At 44.8% G+C, this 19,686-nt stretch overlaps 1 protein-coding gene and 1 long non-coding RNA gene across 3 annotated transcripts in view; both read right to left on the reverse strand.

Annotated features, from left to right (window-relative positions):
* Positions 1-1,177: 1,177 nt before the first annotated feature.
* On the reverse strand, positions 1,178-3,992 carry LOC149981376 (uncharacterized). The gene is made up of 2 exons (XR_016497579.1): positions 1,716-3,992; positions 1,178-1,664 (listed from the first exon to the last, which is right to left on the reverse strand). It is a non-coding gene; the product is annotated as an uncharacterized LOC149981376 (long non-coding RNA).
* Positions 3,993-8,058: 4,066 nt separating this feature from the next.
* LOC110529166 (homeobox-containing protein 1) overlaps positions 8,059-19,686 on the reverse strand; it is a 34,099-nt gene continuing 22,471 nt past the window's right edge. Inside the window, exons 4-9 of one of the 2 annotated variants that reach the window (XM_036984610.2) lie at positions 16,985-17,095; positions 15,924-16,077; positions 15,548-15,630; positions 13,389-13,484; positions 11,956-12,131; positions 8,059-9,272 (exon numbers count right to left, since the gene is read on the reverse strand). In XM_036984610.2, coding sequence (XP_036840505.2) covers positions 9,138-9,272; positions 11,956-12,131; positions 13,389-13,484; positions 15,548-15,630; positions 15,924-16,077; positions 16,985-17,095 — 755 coding nt within the window. In that variant the 3' untranslated portion in view covers positions 8,059-9,137. Of the gene's footprint in view, positions 9,273-11,955; positions 12,135-13,388; positions 13,485-15,547; positions 15,631-15,923; positions 16,078-16,984; positions 17,096-19,686 lie in introns of both variants that reach the window. The other variant, XM_036984609.2, reaches the window with a different exon arrangement.

Raw genomic sequence — 19,686 nt, forward strand, 5'->3', positions numbered from 1 at the left:
GTTCTGTCTTTGAGCTGTTCTTGTCTCTTGACAATGTACAATATATCCAATGTCCAACACCTTGGAATAGAGGGGGGAGGTTAATCACAGGATCAATCTGAAGGAGTGCATAGACTAAATGAATCAACCAAAAGCAATGTCATTCTCTTGTTCAGCGACACTTGCTAGAAAACTTTAATGAGCAAGCCTTCCTTCACGAACTGGCCTCTGTAAAAATGGTATAGAATCACCTTGATCCCCTCTGTCGAAGACGTTTGGACCTTCTTTGATAGTTTCCGTGGTATTGTTAACAAACGCCCCCATAAAGAAAATGAGAATTAAAAACAGGTTCAGCTCCTGGTTCGACCGGGATCTTGCAGAGTTACTCCACCTCAAGAATTGCATTTGGCGAAAGGCTCGGCACACGCATACTCAGGCTGACTGGCTATCATTCAGGCCAATGACAAATCAGTGCACTCAGGCTATCAGGAAGGCCAAACTTAGTTACTTTAAGGAGCAGTTATCTCTCTCTGTGGGTCTAATCCCAAGAAGTTCTGGAAAACAGTCCCTTAAAGTTGATGTGGTTTATACTGACAATAAGTACTTGGCTGAGCTCTTTAATTACCAGTTCACCACTGCAGCTACCATGCTGTGTCATGTGTTTCTGCCTTGCTATGTTGTGTTGTGTCCTATATTTATATTACATTTTATATCCAAGGCCCCCGTCCCCGTAAGAGGCTGTTTGCCTTTTGGTAGGCCGTCGTTGTAAATAAGAATTTGTTAACGGACTTGACTCCGTTACACCAGCTCTGTCAGGAGGAATGAGCCAAAATTCACCCAACTTATTGTGGGAAGCTTGTGGAAGGCTACCCAAAACATTTGACCCAAGTTAAACAACTTAAAGGCAATGCTACTAAATACTGATTGAGTGTATGTAAACTTCTGACCCACTGGGAATGTGATGAAAGAAATAAAAGCTGAAATAAACCATTCACTCTACTATTATTCTGACATTTCACATTCTTAAAATAAAGTGGTGATCCTAACTGATCTAAAACAGGGAATTTTTACTAGGATTTAATGTCAGGAATTGTGAAAAACTGAGTTTAAATGTATTTGGCTCAGGTCTATGTAAACTTCTGACTTCAACTGTGTACACACACACATTCCAACAAAGAAAACAGTAGAAAAACCTTCATATTACATTTTAATTACAGAACAGTCGGCCCCCCCCCCCCCCCCCCCAAAAATACAAAAACAAAAAAGGCACAAAATTCTTTAATGGCCAATACAGTAATTCAGAAGACTATTGGAGAACGACTGATAAAACGGCATTCGGACTTGTCATTTCAGGGAGCTATATTAACAGTTTTAATTTAAATGTAGTTGATTATATTTACTGGGGACAGGAGACATGGTGGGAACTGTAGATATAAAAGTCTGAACCTGGACTCTGACAAACACCACCCTTCAGGGGCGGACTGGGACCAGAATTCAGCCCTGGCATTTAGCACACTGGCCCATTAATTCCTTCAAGCTCCCACACAGGTAAATGTTTTTGCTTTAGCACCCATTATGATTATTCTACGATATACCCCAATTTAGCCAGGCCACCTGGGCTAAAGACGGACTAGCCCATCTGGCATTGGCCTGAATCGCTCTGTTGCCAGTCCGCCTCTGACCCCCTTGCACTTGGCTAAACACATGGGAGGACAAGGAGAGGAAGCAGAGGTTACTTTCACGTGTCCGACTTACTATGAGTTTGTGTGATTGGACAACCATTTTTATTCTAATTTACATTTTGTACAGGATACCTATTTGGCCTTGACCTGAAATTGAATCCCCATTAACTTGAATGCCGGAACATTCCACCTGTACCACAGCACCGCCTTCAGGTTGGGAGGTTCCACTACAGGAGAGTAGCCTTAATAAAAAGGGACAGTTCACCTGCAATAGAGGACTGCTTTGCTATTACACAATACAGTATCTTGTCGTCTCCATGTGTGAGATTGGTCTTCATAAAGGGGATACACACAACAGTGGAATAAGAAAAACTACTTAAACAAAATGAAAACAAAATAATAAAGCATTGATCCCCCGTGCATCCCGCAAAGGCGGAGGTGTTGCTAACATTTACGATAGCAAATTTCAACTTACAAAACCCCCCCCCCCCCCCCCCCCCCCCCAGGTGTTTTTGTCTTTTGAGCTTCTAGTCATGAAATCTATGCGGCCAACTCAATCACTTTTTATATCTACTGTTAAACAGGCCTCCTGGGCCATATACAGCATTCCTCACTGAGTTCCTATCAGACCTTGTAGTCATGGCAGATAAAGTTACCAAAAATGTGAATATTAATATTCACATGGAAAAGTGCACAGACCCACTCCAAAAGGCTTTCGGAGCCATCATCGACTCAGTGGCTTTTGTCCAACATGTCTCTGGACCTAGACACCGTCACAGTCATACGCTGGACCTAGTTTTGTCCCGTGGAATAAATGTTGTGGATCTTAATGTTTTTCCTCATAATCCTGGACTATCGGACCACCCTTTTATTATGTTTGCAGACTCGGTCTCAACCATTAAGTCTTTACTGAAGACTCATCTCTTCAGTGGGTCATATGATTGAGTGTAGTCTGGCCCAGGAGTGTGAAGGTGAACGGAAAGGCACTGGAGCAACAAACCACCCTTGCTGTCTCTGCCTGGCCGGTCCCCCTCGCTCCAATGTGATTCTCTGCCTCTGACCCTATTACAGGGGCTGAGTCACTGGCTTACTGGGGCTCTTCCATGCCGTCCCTAGGAGGGGTGCGTCACTTGAGTGGGTTGAAGTCACTGACGTGATCTACCTGTTTGGGTTTGCGCCCCTCCTCGGGTTGTGCCGTGGGTGAGATCTTCGTGGACAAACTCAGCCTTGTCTCAGGATGGTAAGTTGGAGATATCCCTCTAGTGGTGTGGGGGCTGTGCATTGACAAAGTGGGTAGGATTATATCCTCCTCCCGTCTCCTGACCCCTCCTGTCTCAGCCTCCAGTATTTATGCTGCAATAGTTTTTTGGGGGGGCTAGGGTCAGTCTGTTATATCTGGAGTATTTATCCTGTCTTATCCAGTGTCCTGTGTGAATTTAAGTATGCTCTTTCCAATTCTCTCTTTGAGGACCTGAGCCCTAGGACCATGCCTGAGGACTACCTGGAATGATGACTGCTTGCTGTCCCCAGTCCACCTGGCCGTGCTGCTGCTCCAGTTAACTGTTCTGCCTGCGGCTATGGAACCCTGACCTGTTCACCGGACGTTCTACCTGTCCCAGACCTGCTGTTTTCAACTCTCTAGAGACAGCAGGAGTGGTAGAGATACTCTTATTGATCGGCTATGAAAAGCCAACTGACATTTACTCCTGAAGTGCTGACCTGTGTCACCCTCGACAGCCACTGTGATTATTATTATTTGACCCTGCTGGTTAAATATGAACATCTTGGCCATGTTCTGTTATAATCTCCACCCGGCCCAGCCAAAAAAGCACTGGCCACCCCTCATAGCCTGGTTCCTCTCTAGGTTTCTTCCTAGGTCCTGGCCTTTCTAGGGAGATTTTTCCTAGCCTCCGTGCTTCTACACCTGCATTGCTTGCTGTTTGGGGTTTTATGCTGGGTTTCTGTACAGCACTTTGAGATATCAGCTGATGTAAGAAGGGCTTTATAAATACATTTGAAATTTGATTGATTTCACAATAAAAGCATAATTTCCAAACATACAGTAATTTTACACTAAGAACATAAAAATATAAATAATATAAATACATTTGCCTTTTTTTCTCTCTCTCTTCTTGAACCTGTTTCTTTAGTGGAGAACAGTGAACCCAGCGCAGGGTTAGGGCAAGACGAGATCCTCTGAAGCAGCAGAATTAAATAATACCAGTCTGATAAATACACACGACACTGGCTGAGATATTTCCCTTTGACATTGTCCTGTCCAGCATGGTTCCAACAAGAATGCTTAGCTCCACTCCGCTAGACTCAGAAGTGTGTGAAGGGTCAACCTGTCTTTTAAAAAGCAAATGCAGTGTTCACACCCCTTGACTTTTTTCCACATTTTTGTTGTTATAGCCTTAATTTAAAATTAATTTGAGATTTTTCACTAGCCTACACACAATACCCCATCATGTCAAAAGTTTAATTATGTTTTTTGAAATTTGTACAAATTAATAAAAAAATAAATAAATGAAAATGTCAAGTATTCAACTCCTTTGGTATGGCAAGCCTAAAGTTCAGGAGTAAAAATGTGCTTAAGTCAGATAAGCTGCATGGACTCACTCTGTAATTATGTTTGATGATTGAATGATGTCAACATGATTTTTTAAATGACTACATCATCTCTGTACCCCACACATACAGATACAGTAAGGGACCCTCAGTCCAGCAGTGAATTTCAACCACAAAGACCAGGGAGGTTTTCAAGTGACTCGCAAAGAAGGGCAACCGTTGGTAGATTGGTCAAATTAATAAAAGCAGACATTGAATATCTCTTTGAGCATGGTGAAATTATGAATTACACTTTGGATGGTGTATCAATGCACCCAGTCACTACAAAGATACAGGCTTCCTTCCCAACTCAGTTGCCGGAGAGGAAGGAAATCGCTCAGTGATTTCACCATGACGCCAATGGCTACTTTAAAACTGTTAGTTGAATGGCTGTGATAGGAGGAAACTGAGAATAAATCAACAACGTAGTTACTCCAATACTAACCTAATTGAAAAGAGTGAAAAGGAGGAAGCCTGTACAGAATACAAATATTCCAAAACATGCATCCTGTTTGCAACAAGGTACTAAAGTAATACTGAAAAAAATGTGGCAAAGCAATTCAATTTTTGTCCTGAATTTTTGTCCAAATCCAACACATTACCGAGTATCACTCTCCATATTTTCAAGTATAGTAGTGTCTACATCATGTTATGGGTATGCTTGTAATCGTTAAACACTGGGGAGTTTTTCAGGATAAAAACAAAAAATGTCTCAGGCAAAATCCTAAAGGAAAACCTGGTTCTGTCTGCTTTCCAACAGACACTGGGAGAATAATTCACCTTTCAGCAGGACAATAACAAAACACAAGGCCAAATCTAAACTAGAGTTGCTTGTCAAGAAGAGAGCGAATGTTCCCGAGTGGCCCGAGTAACAGTTTTGACTTGAATCTGATTTGAAAATCTATGGCAAGACCTGAACATGGCTGTTTAGCACGGATCGACAACCAATTTGACAGAGCGTGAAGAATTTTGAATATAATAATGTGCCCATATTGCACAATCCAGGTGTGGAAATCTCTTAGCGACTTACCCAGAAGTCACAGCTGTAATCCCCGAGCTGAGGTACAAATCTGTCGTTCCGCCCCTGTTCCTAGGCCGTCATTGAAAATAAGAATTTGTTCTTAACTGACTTGCCAAGTTAAATAAAGGTAAAATAAAAAATATACAGCTGTAATCACTTCCAAAAGGAGCTTCTACAAAGTATTGACTAAAGGGGTGTGAATACTTATGTAAATTAGATATTTCAGTATTTAAATTTTCAATCAAATGTGCAAACATTTAAAAAAAACATGTTTTCACTTTGTCATTATTGGGTAGTGTTTGTAGATGGGGAAAAAAACAAGATATTTCATACATTTTTTTGAATAAGGCTGTAACGTAACAAAATGTGGAATAAGTCAAGAACAGAATACTTTCTGAAGGCCCTGTACATCACAGAGTAAGTAGTATACAGAGACGTTGTGTCTACAGAGCCTTCTGAAGGCCCTGTACATCACAGGGTAAGTAGTATACAGAGACGTTGTGTCTACAGAGCCTTCTGAAAGTATTCAAGTATTTGTATATACAGTGTAGTTTGAAAGAGAGCAGAGTTGGGGACAATAGGAACGTGGACACTTGACTTCTAAGAGCAGGACGATTTGCGGGCAGAGTAAAATTACATGTTATCAATATTTATTTCCTGTCGATGTCGGAGTCTAAACTATAGTCATACATTTTCATGGAAAGACTTACACACCGTGCTTCTCTGCCCAATAGATACTTTGCATTCAGAAAGTATTCAGACCCCTTGACTTTTCCCTCATTTTGTTACATTACAGCCTTATTCTGAAATGGATTAAATAGTTCTCTCCTCATCAATCTACACACAAAACCCCATAATGACATCACAATACCCCATAATGACATCACAATACCCCATAATGACATCACAACAGGTTTAGACATACCTTATTTACATAAGTATTCAGACCCTTTGCTATGAGACTCGAAAATTGACCTCAGGTGCATCTTGTTTCCATTGATCATCCTTGAGATGTTTCTACAACTTGATTGGAGTCCACCTGTGGTAAATTCAATTGATTGGACATGATTTGGAAAAGCACACACCTGTCTATATAAGGTTCCACAGTTGACAGTGCATGTCAGAGCAAAAGGAATTGTCCGTAGAGCTCCGAGACAGGATTGTGTCGAGGCACAGATCTGGGGAATGTACTGAAACATTTCTGCAGCATTGAAGGTCCCCATGAACATAGTGGCCTCCATCATTCTTAAATGAAAGAAGTTTGGAACCACCAAGACTCTTCCTAGAGCTGGCCGCCTGGCCAAACTGAGCAATCAGGGGAGAAGGGCCTTGGTCAGGGAGGTGACAAAGAACCCGATGGTCAGTCTGACAGAGCTCTAGAGTTCCTCTGTGAAGATGGGAGAACCTTCCAGAAGGACAACCATCTCTGCAGCACCCCACCAAATCAGGCCTTTATGGTCGAGTGGCCAGACGGAAGCCACTCCTAAAGTAAAAGGCACCTGACAGTCCAGCTGGAGTTTGCCAAAAGGAACCTAAAGACTCTCAGACCATGAGAAACAAGATTCTCTGGTCTGATGAAACCAAGATTGAAGTCTTTGGCCTGAGTGCCAAGTGTCACGTCTGGAGGAAACCTGGCACCATCCCTACGGTGAAGCATGGTGGTGGCAGCAGCAACAACCCTAAGCACACAGCCAAGACAATGCAGGAGTGGCTTCGGGACAAGTCTCTGAATGTCTTGAGAGGATCTGAGAGAAGAATGGAAGAAAGTCCCCAAATACAGGTGTGCCAAGCTTGTAGCATCATACCCAAGAAGTCTCGAGGCTGTGATCGCTACCAAAGGTGCTTCATCAAAGTACTGAGTAAAGGGTCTGAATACTTACGTAAAATGTGAGTTTATTTGTAATACATTTGCAAAAAAAAACGTTAAAATATATTTTTTGCCTTGTCATTACGGGGTATTGTGATGTCATTACGGGGTATTGTGATGTCATTACGGGGTATTGTGATGTCATTACGGGGTATTGTGTGTAGATTGATGAGGGGAATAAAAACAATTCCATCCATTTTAGAATAAGTCTAATGTAACAAAATGTGGACAATGAATGAATGGATCTGAATGAACTGTATATACACCGTCTACCAGGGGAGTCTAATTCAGTCCACGGAGGGCCGAGTGTCGGCTGATATTCACTCCCCCCTTAAAGCAGGGCTGTCACATAGCGTTTCTAATAGACCTACATTTACACAGTTCCTTGACTGTGTCCAGCTCACTATTAAATCACTGAAATTAAAGCTGGACAGTCAGGGAGTATTACAAATTCCAGAAACGATGGTTAGAGGACTATCTTTTTACGAATTTTGACAGCGAGGAAATCTACTTCCAGTGCGGCCCCTGGGGGGGGGAAATTATTTTTTTCCCTATTTTTTTCCCCCCCAGACAGTAGTTTAGAAAGTGGTGCTCATCCATTTCATATGATATGTTACGTCCTTCAATGAGGCCGAGTTACCCAAAAGCTTTGCACCGTCTGTCGACGCCGAGATCATCATTCACACGTAGCCGCCAAAGGATGCGATCTTAGCGCTACCAAACTTCCAGGAAACTCACCCGCCATTAGTTAACGTACTTTTGATCAAATGTAACCCGTAAAAATGATTAGATTCACCACCTATCTATGGAACATAGCTCTCAGGTCCGTTTGAGATTATATTATGTCAAAAAAATCAATGGGTGTTTATCATTATTTAAGTCAGAAAATAAAATTGACCAAATCACAGATTGTCCCTTTAATATCCACTGGCTACACGGCTAAACTGATCAGAAGTTAGCCGTGTCTCTCATTTGGCCTTGGGGAGTGTGTGTGGTGGGGGGGGGGGGGGTACTGCTGGCTTTCAGATCACTTTTTGACGCATGCACATAACCGTCCGCTGCAGAAAATGGACTTCTGTATTTCTGGCGGCCATTCCATTTAAAAACGAACATGGGACAATTCATAATGTCAATGGTTTACCAACCAAACGTTAAGATTCCAGTAGGAATGAAAGCTGTAAACTGCAGGATACATTGAACAGTCGGGAACAGTCTAGTCCAATCAGAACAGTCCAATCCACAGATGAGTAGTCAACTGACTGTTCTTTGGCAGGGTGATAGACTACATCCCTCCCCCTCTTCCAGCAGTGTTAGTAAGAGGCCACTGATGCACTACCAATGCATTGCACAAGGAAATGGGTTCAGGGCAGCACACGATGAGACAGTATGACAACCATAGAAATGGTGTCACTTCTATTCTAGAACAGACTTCTATTCTATGTCTCTGATGAGAACAGATACCATATATACAGTACAGTAGGATTGAGGTATGTGGGTCTGGGCTCAGAGAGGAGGAGTGGGAAGACTGTTTGACCAGGGCCCCAGGGCCAGTGGCACCATATCGGGGTGGAGGTCCAGAGAAAAACAGCCATTTATTATCCTCCACTCAACTTTCTCACTCCGATGAGGACAAGACAGGGTACGGTTCACCGGGACCGTGGAGGGGCTGAGAACAAGGGGAAGGAGGGTACAGTTCACTGGGACCGTGGAGGAGCTGAGAACAAGGGGAAGGAGGGTACAGTTCACCGGGACCGTGGAGGAGCTGAGAACAAGGGGAGGGAGGGTACAGTTCACTGGGACCGTGGAGGGGCTGAGAACAAGGGGAAGGAGGGTAGCTGGAGTTTGATAGCTTCATTTGGTCATCTTCACATTCCTTGAACCACAAACACTCTCTCACACACACACACACTATCCTCTCTTGGCTTTTACCCTTCTCTCTCCACTCCTTCCTCCCAGTCACTGTCCAGTAGTAACCCCCTCTTCAGTCATCGTCCGGGACCTCTGTCTTGATGTTGCTAGGCACCCCTCCGGTCCGGGACAGAGCCAGGATGGTATGGTTGACTGCAGCCATCTCCACAGCCAGAGAGATGGGGTCCTGGTGGTCAGTACCATCGTCCTGGAAGAAAGGGGGGGAGAGAAACATAGAAAGTAACACGTTTATTTATAATCTAATTTTAGTTAGGAAGTCTGAGAGGGACTTGTTACTTCACACGATTTTTTACGTGATACGCACTTCGCAGTCACGTTCTATGAGCTTGTGTGGCCTACCACTTCTCGGCTGAGCCGTTGTTGCTCCTAGATGTTTCCACTTCACAATAACAGCACTTACAGTTGACCGGGGCAGCTGTAGCAGAGCAGACATTTGACAAACTGACTTATTGGAAAGGTGTCATCCTATGCCACGTTGAAAGTCACGGAGCTCTTCAGTAAGGTCATTCTGCTGCCAATGTTTGTCTACGGAGATGTCTGTGTGCTCGATTTTATACAGGCGTGGCTGAAATAGCCGAATCAACTCATTTGAAGGTGTCCACATACTGTACTATAGACATACTTTTGTATTTACAGTGTAGTTTGTAAGAGAGCAGAGTTGAGGACAATAGGAACGTGGACATGACTTGAGCTACACTTTGACCAACTTCTAAGAGCAGGACGATTTGCGGGCAGAGTAAAATACATGTTATCAATATTTATTTCCTGTCGATGTCGGAGTCTAAACTATATGCATACATTTTCATGGAAAGACCAACACACCGTGCTTCTCTGCCCAAAACATACCAGGAATGATTCAAACCTAGACTTGTTCCTCATTTTGTTACGTTACAGCCTTATTCTAAAATGGATGACATAGTTCTCTCCTCCTCAATCTACACACACACACACACACAACACCTCATAATGACGAAGCACATTTTTTTGATATATAAAACAAAGTACTGAGTAAAGGGTCTGAATACTTGTTAGTTTTACATATATATATAAAATAACAAGTATTCAGACTTACATTTCAGTTATTTTTTTCACTCTTGATGAAGTACAGCGTTACCATAATGATGTCTAATCTACAGTAATGTGGATCTGACGACCGAAACGCATCAATAATAAAATATTCATCGAATAATATTACAGAATACTAACTATATTTGAGCATAAAAACTAAATTTGCTTTTTATATTGGTGTACTTTGAAAAAAAATATTAATATTGGTTTAAAACTAATTATGAACATGCCACAAGTTACGGTAATCAGAACGGATTAAAATGAACATGTACAGTGACTATACAAAACATTAGGAACACCTGCTCCACGACCGACTAACCAGGTACAACTCAATATTAGAAAAGGTGTTTTTAATGTTTGATATACTCAGTGTAATCAAAACGTTATTTTACGATGTAATAACTTGTGTATCTTACGGTGTTACAGTAAAAACTAATTTTTGGAAAATGTGCAGAAATAAATTCAAATCTGAACAGGTAAGAAAATTAAATTTAAAACAGACAATAATTAGATCTACCACAAAAAAACTTCATTTAAAAAAAATTAACCAAGAGTAATACCAAGATTGTGAGAATCACCCATTCTGGTTCATTTCCAACAGTCTGAAAAGGCTGTCCACTTTGTTCACATGTTGAAATCAAGAGGCCTACCGTATGTCTCATAATTAGTTGTCAATTCATATTATAAATTGTGTTTTATGCGTATTGCACATTTATAAAACACAAACTAGACAGCTAGTATAACAGTGTTTGGCTAGAACACTGCTAACATCGTACCATAATGCTGCGGGCAACAAACTGAGCACTCCTTTTCCACAAGCAATGTTCATTGATACTCTGGGTTTCAGTTGTGTCTGTTCTGTACGCAACTTGAGGAGTTGAGACATAAAAAAAAGGGTATCACAGTAAAATAACATCTCTGTCGTCTTTGTTGTTGTGAGTGGAATGTGGAGGGGCTGTGTGTGTGTGTGTGTGTGTGTGTATAAACCGAAAGCAAGAGGTTCCACTCTTCGCCAAAATCTGTGCGTTTCTATGGCTTATTATGGACCTAAGCTTGGTCGCCTGTTTTCCCGACTTTGGGGACAACGACTCCCATTGTTTAGGGCAGAGACATGGGCATCTCGTCATTATACACAGATCTCTGGTGTGAATTGGAAGGTGTTCACAGCACAGAGGAGCAAAGAACACCAGACCAATAAGACAACATTAGTGGACATACACCATTTAAAAAAAAACAATTACAAAAAAATGTACTTGATTCTTGAGATACGATATTCCAAATCCCTGAGCAAAAATATACACTCAAATGAATCGAATTAATTTGAAAATCGCCCAGCCCTAAGAGGTAGGCTAGTGAACATGAACCAACCTGTGACTAGGACCTCCGCTTTTAATTCACTAGATGACAACTACACACACAAAAAAATTAATTTAATTTAGTTTTTAAATCAGCGAGACTAAACAAATATTTTCATCCCGAAGTTGTCTGCTCGACTGCCCACTCCCAACCGTGGCATGAAAAATGCCAACCTCGCCACAAAGATATCCGTCCAGGGCCTGTGGGTCCGCCAGACATCTCACAAGAATGCAGCCCTCTCTCTCTCCTCTGAATCAAATTTTTTGTCAGAAACGTACTAAATAAAATACAGTTTGATTTGGTTCTGGCTCCATACCTGTGTGGGTGAAGTGGGCTCCATACCTGTGTGGGTGAAGTGGGCTCCATACCTGTGTGGGTGAAGTGGGCTCCATACCTGTGTGGGTGAAGTGGGCTCCATACCTGTGTGGGTGAAGTGGGCTCCATACCTGTGTGGGTGAAGTGGGCTCCAGCCTGTAGAAGCCAAAGGGCCTGGCCATGGGTCTCTTGTCGAAGTAGGGCAGGTCACAGGCCTGTTCTGTGTAGTCCCCTCCATCGATGTCGTCGCTGTTGGAATGTCCTCCAGGACTCTGGACGTCTATCCAATGGCTCTGCAGGATCGTGGCTTCTTGAGAAAAAAAAAAAAAAACAGAGGGCCGGTTATTATGACACAAAAACATTCCATCCCCTCGGATAGGTCAACGGGTGAGGAGGACAAAGACAAAAGGAGCATCCTGTTTCTGCATAGGTCTCCGTTATTTAGTGACGGGGCATAGGAACAGGCTTTTACGTTCCGGCGTAAACCGCCTTCGTCAGAGCCTTATGACCTAGTCGACTCCCCACAACTTCCTGAGTGTTACTGTCTTTGACCTCCAGCCAGGTGAAAGGTCATGACACCCTGTGGATGGTTATGTCACTACATGAACATTATCATTATAGTTGGAATCTAGAATTCTCAAGGGAACGCCACAGCTGAAATACACAGGAAAAATCTGTCAATTAAACTCATTTTATAATGGCCTTTTTTTTACATCAGCAGTTGACAGATACCCAACCTAAACCCCAAACAGCAAGCAATGCAGAGGCAGAAACACAGGTAGCAGGAAAAACTTCCTGGATGGAAGAAACCTAGAGAGGAACCAGGCACCAAGGGCTGGCCAGTCCTCTACTGGCTGTACAGGGTAGACCAGAGGAACCAGGCTTCATTATATAACAGACCCAGCGTCGCCCAGCCCACGTAACCAACGACGACAGAGAAACCCAGCCCACGTAACCAACGACGACAGAGAAACCCAGCCCACGTAACCAACGACGACAGAGAAACCCAGCCCACGTAACCAACGACGACAGAGAAACCCAGCCCACATAACCAACGACGACAGAGAAACCCAGCCCACGCAACCAACGACGACAGAGAAACCCAGCCCACGTAACCAACGACGACAGAGAAACCCAGCCCACGTAACCAACGACGACAGAGAAACCCAGCCCACGTAACCAACGACGACAGAGAAAACCAGCCCACGTAACCAACGGCGACAGAGAAACCCAGCCCACGTAACCAACGGCGACAGAGAAACCCAGCCCACGTAACCAACGCCGACAGAGAAACCCAGCCCACGTAACCAACGACGACAGAGAAACCCAGCCCACGTAACCAACGACGACAGAGAAACCCAGCCCACGTAACCAACGACGACAGAGAAACCCAGCCCACGTAACCAACGACGACAGAGAAACCCAGCCCACGTAACCAACGGCGACAGAGAAACCCAGCCCACGTAACCAACGACAACAGAGAAACCCTGCCCACGTAACCAACGACGACAGAGAAACCCAGCCCACGTAACCAACGACGACAGAGAAACCCAGCCCACGTTACCAATATTAGCTCGTCTCTTGATCTCCTTGCGTCGGTTGGCAAACCAGTTGTAGACTTTAAGAGAGCTGACTCTCTCCAGGTCCGATAGCTTCTTCCCTGAAATAAAATAACATTCAGGAGATTAGATCATTCCAGATTATTCCAAACAGTAAATTATATCCCAAAGGGCAACGTACACTGAAAAAATAAACGCAACATGTAAAGTGTCGGTCTCATGTTTCATGAGCTGAAATAAAAGATCCCAGAAATGTTCCACACGCACAAAAATCTCATTTCTCTGAAATGTGGCGCACTCGTTTGTTTACATCCCTGTTAGTGAGAATTTCTCTTTTGCCAAGAAAAACCTTCCACTTGACAGGTGTGGCATATCGAGAAGCTTGTATGTCAGGTGTATGGTGTGGTGCTGTCTGATGTCAACGTTGTGCTGGAGGTGGGGTTATGGTATGGTCAGGCATAAGTTACGGACAACGAGCACAATTGCATTTCATCGATTGCAATTTGAATGCACAGAGATACCCGTGACAAGATCCTGAGGCCCATTGTCGTGCCATTCATCCACGTCATGTTTCAGCATGATAATTCACAGCCCCATGTCTCAAGGATATGTGCACAATACCTGGAAGCTGAAAATGTCCCAGTTCTTCCACTGCCTGCATACTCACCAGACATGTCACTCATTGAGCATGTTTGGGATGCTCTGGATCAATGTGTACGACAGCGTGTTCCAGTTCCCACCAATATCCAGCAACTTCACACAGTCATTGAAGAAGAGGAGTGGGACAACATTCCACAGGTGACAATCAACAGCCGGACCAACTCTAAGGAGATGTGGAGCGCTGCCTGAGGCAAATGGTGGTCACACCAGATTCTGACGGGTTCTCTGATCCATAGCCCTACTTTTTATCTGAATCCGTGACCAACCGTATCCGTGACCAACCGCATCCGTGACCAACAGCATCCGTGACCAACAGCATCCGTGACCAACAGCATCCGTGACCAACAGATGCATATCTGTATTCCCAGTCATGTGAAATCCATAGATTAGGGTCTAATGAATTTATTTCCATTGACTTGATTTCCTCATATGAACTGTAACTTGAAATTGTAAGATGTTGCATTTATATCTTTGTTCAGTTTACATTTATTTGTACATTTAGGTATTTTACAGACTCACAACCACTACACTACAGTCGCAGGTAGCTGGGCAGGACAACCACTACACTACAGTCACAGGAAGCTAGGCAGGACAACCACTACACTACAGTCACAGGAAGCTAGGCAGGACAACCACTACACTACAGTCACAGGAAGCTAGGCAGGACAACCACTACACTACAGTCACAGGAAGCTAGGCAGGACAACCACTACGCTACAGTCACAGGCAGCTAGGCAGGACAACCACCACACTACAGTCACAGGAAGCTAGGCAGGACAACCACCACACTACAGTCACAGGAAGCTAGGCAGGACAACCACCACACTACAGTCACAGGAAGCTAGGCAGGACAACCACTACACTACAGTCACAGGAAGCTAGGCAGGACAACCACTACACTACAGTCACAGGCAGCTGGGCAGGACAACCACTACACTACAGTCACAGGCAGCTGGGCAGGACAACCACTACACTACAGTCACAGGCAGCTGGGTGGGACAACCACTACACTACAGTCACAGGCAGCTGGGTGGGACAACCACTACACTACAGTCACAGGCAGCTGGGCGGGACAACCACCACACTACAGTCACAGGAAGCTAGGCAGGACAACCACTACACTACAGTCACAGGCAGCTGGGCAGGACAACCACTACACTACAGTCACAGGAAGCTAGGCAGGACAACCACCACACTACAGTCACAGGAAGCTAGGCAGGACAACCACTACACTACAGTCACAGGAAGATAGGCAGGACAACCACTACACTACAGTCACAGGCAGCTGGGCAGGACAACCACTACACTACAGTCACAGGCAGCTGGGTGGGACAACCACTACACTAGTGTCACAGGCAGCTGGGTGGGACAACCACTACACTACAGTCACAGGTAGCTGGGCAGGACAACCACTACACTACAGTCACAGGAAGTAGTTAAGCATCTATCAGCTAAATCAGGCCTAGTAACAAAGGCCAGAACAACAGTAAGGTGGACAGAATACCTGGTTTCTGGATGACAGCGTTGCAGGCGTTAGAGATCTCCTCTCTCTTAGCTTCGTCCGGGTACTGGTTGTCATTGAAGTAGCTGAGGAGAAGAGGTGGCCATCTCAAAACACAGATATAGCCAGCCGGTGTTCCCGAATATCACCCTATTCTCTACGTAGTGCACTACTTTAGAGCAGAGCCCACTCCTCCCTATCCCCTCAGTCATCTATGCACTCTCTCCCTCTCCTCATCACAGCCAGACATTATTTCCTCCGGGTAAAGATGCTCTCCTCTCACCCCCTCTGCTCGCTCCTCACCTCTTCTCATCACAGCCAGACATTATTTCCTCCGGGTAAAGATGCTCTCCTCTCACCCCCTCTGCTCGTTCCTCACCTCTCCATCACAGCCAGACATTCTTTCCTCCAGGTAAAACGACTTCCTCTGCGTAGCCGGAAGATTCCTGGGGCGGTACTTATATGGGGTGTGGTCTGTCTCCACTCCATTTCCTCCATAGCCATGGGGGCGGGGCGCATGTTTAGAGTGGCACCTGGAGGAGCCAATAGCGGGAAAGCATTAACTCACAACGCGTCTCGTTTTTCACTAGACACCAAATGAAACCAAAAGAGGTACTATCTGAACTTCCGTCCAAATAGAAACAATTGTTTTTGTCCCCAATGCAGAATGTTTTAAAACCTTTTGCTCAAATGAATAGGACCCAGCATCAGAGCGGTATTACGGAGACTGTCATTAAGTGATACCTGCAGTATTATTGATTGTGAAGGACTGTGTGGGGACTAGATTGGGTTGGGTAGAGGTGGCCAGTCTTTGATTAATAAGGTGTTGGGTAGAGGTGGCCAATCATTCCATAATTACTGTGAAGTTAATGCTGAATAATTTGGCAGAGTTCCACAGAAGAACATGATTTAGCAGAGGACAAGGATGGTACACCGAGACACAGACAGAGAGAGACAGAGAAACAGAGAGAGACACACAGACAGAGACACACAGAGACACACAGACAGAGACACACAGAGACACACAGACACACGGACAGACAGAGACACACACGGACAGACAGAGACACACACGGACAGACAGAGACACACACGGACAGACAGAGACACACACGGACAGACAGAGACACACACAGACAGACAGAGACACAGACAGACAGAGACATACACAGACACACACACAGACAGACAGAGACACAGAGACAGACAGAGACACAGAGACAGACAGAGACACAGAGACAGACAGAGACACAGAGACAGACAGAGACACAGAGACAGACAGAGACACAGAGACAGACAGAGACACAGAGACAGACAGAGACACAGAGACAGACAGAGACACAGAGACAGACAGAGACAGACAGAGACACAGAGACAGACAGAGACACAGAGACAGACAGAGACACAGACAGAGAGAAAGACAGAGAGACACACGGGTACCTGGGGAGGTCTTTTCTAGCTGGTACCAGTGGTAGAAAGCTCTCTTCTTCTGTTCACTGAGGTCAGAGCCGTGTTGAAGCAACCAATGAGAGATCCTGCTCTGACTGATTCCTGGAACACACACACACGGTTAGAGGTAGCAGTCCTACCAACCAATAATAATGTACCTGCCAGTGAGACTCTACACATAGCCAGGAGAAGTCCTCAATGAAGCTAATGTATCCCCATCACATCAGCTAATGTATCCCCATCACATCAGCTAATGTACCCCCATCACATCAGCTAATGTAGCCCCCATCACATCAGCTAATGTAGCCCCCATCACATCAGCTAATGTAGCCCCCATCACATCAGCTAATGTAGCCCCCATCACATCAGCTAATGTAGCCCCCATCACATCAGCTAATGTAGCCCCCATCACATCAGCTAATATAGCCCCCATCACATCAGCTAATATAGCCCCCATCACATCAGCTAATGTAGCCCCCATCACATCAGCTAATATAGCCCCCATCACATCAGCTAATATAGCCCCCATCACATCAGCTAATGTAGCCCCCATCACATCAGCTAATGTAGCCCCCATCACATCAGCTAATGTAGCCCCCATCACATCAGCTAATGTAGCCCCCATCACATCAGCTAATGTAGCCCCCATCACATCAGCTAATATAGCCCCCATCACATCAGCTAATGTAGCCCCCATCACATCAGCTAATATAGCCCCCATCACATCAGCTAATGTAGCCCCCATCACATCAGCTAATGTAGCCCCCATCACATCAGCTAATGTAGCCCCCATCACATCAGCTAATGTAGCCCCCATCACATCAGCTAATATAGCCCCCATCACATCAGCTAATGTAGCCCCCATCACATCAGCTAATGTAGCCCCCATCACATCAGCTAATATAGCCCCCATCACATCAGCTAATGTAGCCCCCATCACATCAGCTAATGTAGCCCCCATCACATCAGCTAATGTAGCCCCCATCACATCAGCTAATGTAGCCCCCATCACATCAGCTAATATAGCCCCCATCACATCAGCTAATATAGCCCCCATCACATCAGCTAATGTAGCCCCCATCACATCAGCTAATGTAGCCCCCATCACATCAGCTAATGTAGCCCCCATCACATCAGCTAATGTAGCCCCCATCACATCAGCTAATGTAGCCCCCATCACATCAGCTAATGTAGCCCCCATCACATCAGCTAATGTAGCCCCCATCACTGCAGCTAATGTAGAAGTTAAAGCTGTGTACACTTCCAAATACTGTGCCAAATCCTATGTGAAGAATGCAACAAAGATGCAGAATCTGGCCACGTGCATACAGTTCCCTCAGCGCTCACAACAAGCAACCTCTGACAAAAGTCCCTCTACTTCCATTCGAGGTGAAAATGATGAATCAGACACCTTATCGATAGCAACAGCTCAATGGAGGAACGTAGTCAGAGAAATGCTGATGAAAGTCTTGCTCGAGCTGTGTATGTAACTGGTTCACCTCTGATGCTCACAGGCAATGTGTGTTGGAAGAGATTTCTGAATGTTCTTCGCCCAGCATACACCCCTCCAACCAGACATGCTTTATCTACTCATTTGCTGGATGCAACAGAGTTCAACAGAGTTCAAGTGAAGACACAGAGACAGACAGAGACAGACAGAGACACAGACAGAGAGAAAGACAGAGAGACACACGGGTACCTGGGGAGGTCTTTTCTAGACATGCTTTATCTACTCATTTGCTGGATGCAACAGAGTTCAACAGAGTTCAAGTGAAGGTCAAGCAAATCCTAGAGAAAGCAGACTGTATTGCAATCATCTCTGATGGGTGGTCGAATGTTCGTGGGCAAGAAATAATGAACTACATCATCTCCGAACCCTCAACCAGTATTCTGCAAAAGCACAGACACAAGGGACAACAGACACACCGGTCTCTACATTGCAGATGAGCTGAAGCCAGCCAATGACCTTGGACCACAGAAGGTATTTGCACTGGGTGACAGACAATGCTGTGAACATGACAGCTGATTGGTCTAAAGTGGGAGGAGTCCTACCCTCACATCACACCCATTGGCTGTGCTGCTCATATGCATTGAATCTGCTCCTCAAGGACGTCATGGCACTGAAAACAATGGATACACTCTACAAGAGAGCCAAGGAAATGGTTAGGCATGTGAAGGGTCATCAAGTTGTAGCAGTAATCTACCCCACCAAGCAAAGTGAGAAGAATAAGAGCACCACATTGAAGCTGCACAGCAACACCTGTTGGGGGGGGTGTCATGTTTGACAGTCTCCTGGAGGGGAAGGAGTCTCTCCAAGAAATGGTCATATCACAGTCTGCCGATATGGACAGCCCCATCAAGAGGATGCTCCTGGGTGATGTATTTTGGGAGAGAGTGGTAAGCAGCCTGAAACCTATAGCAGTAGCCATTGCATGGATTGAGGGAGACAATGCCATCCTGTCTGATGTTCAGACTCTGCTTGCAGATGTAAGAGAAGAAGTCTGTACTGCCCTGCCCACTTCACTGTTGCTCCAAGCAGAGGAAACTGCAGTTCTGAAACACATCAAAAAGTGTGAAGACTTCTGCCTGAAGCCCATACATGCCACAGAGTACATGTTGGACCCCAAGTATGCTGGCAAGAGCATCCCGTCTGGTGCAGAGATCAACAAGGCCTATGGTGTCATCACTACTGT

Source organism: Oncorhynchus mykiss, chromosome 8 (genome assembly GCF_057628025.1).
Source record: "Oncorhynchus mykiss isolate SJ-2025 chromosome 8, ASM5762802v1, whole genome shotgun sequence".
Classification (NCBI taxonomy): Eukaryota; Metazoa; Chordata; class Actinopteri; order Salmoniformes; family Salmonidae; genus Oncorhynchus; species Oncorhynchus mykiss.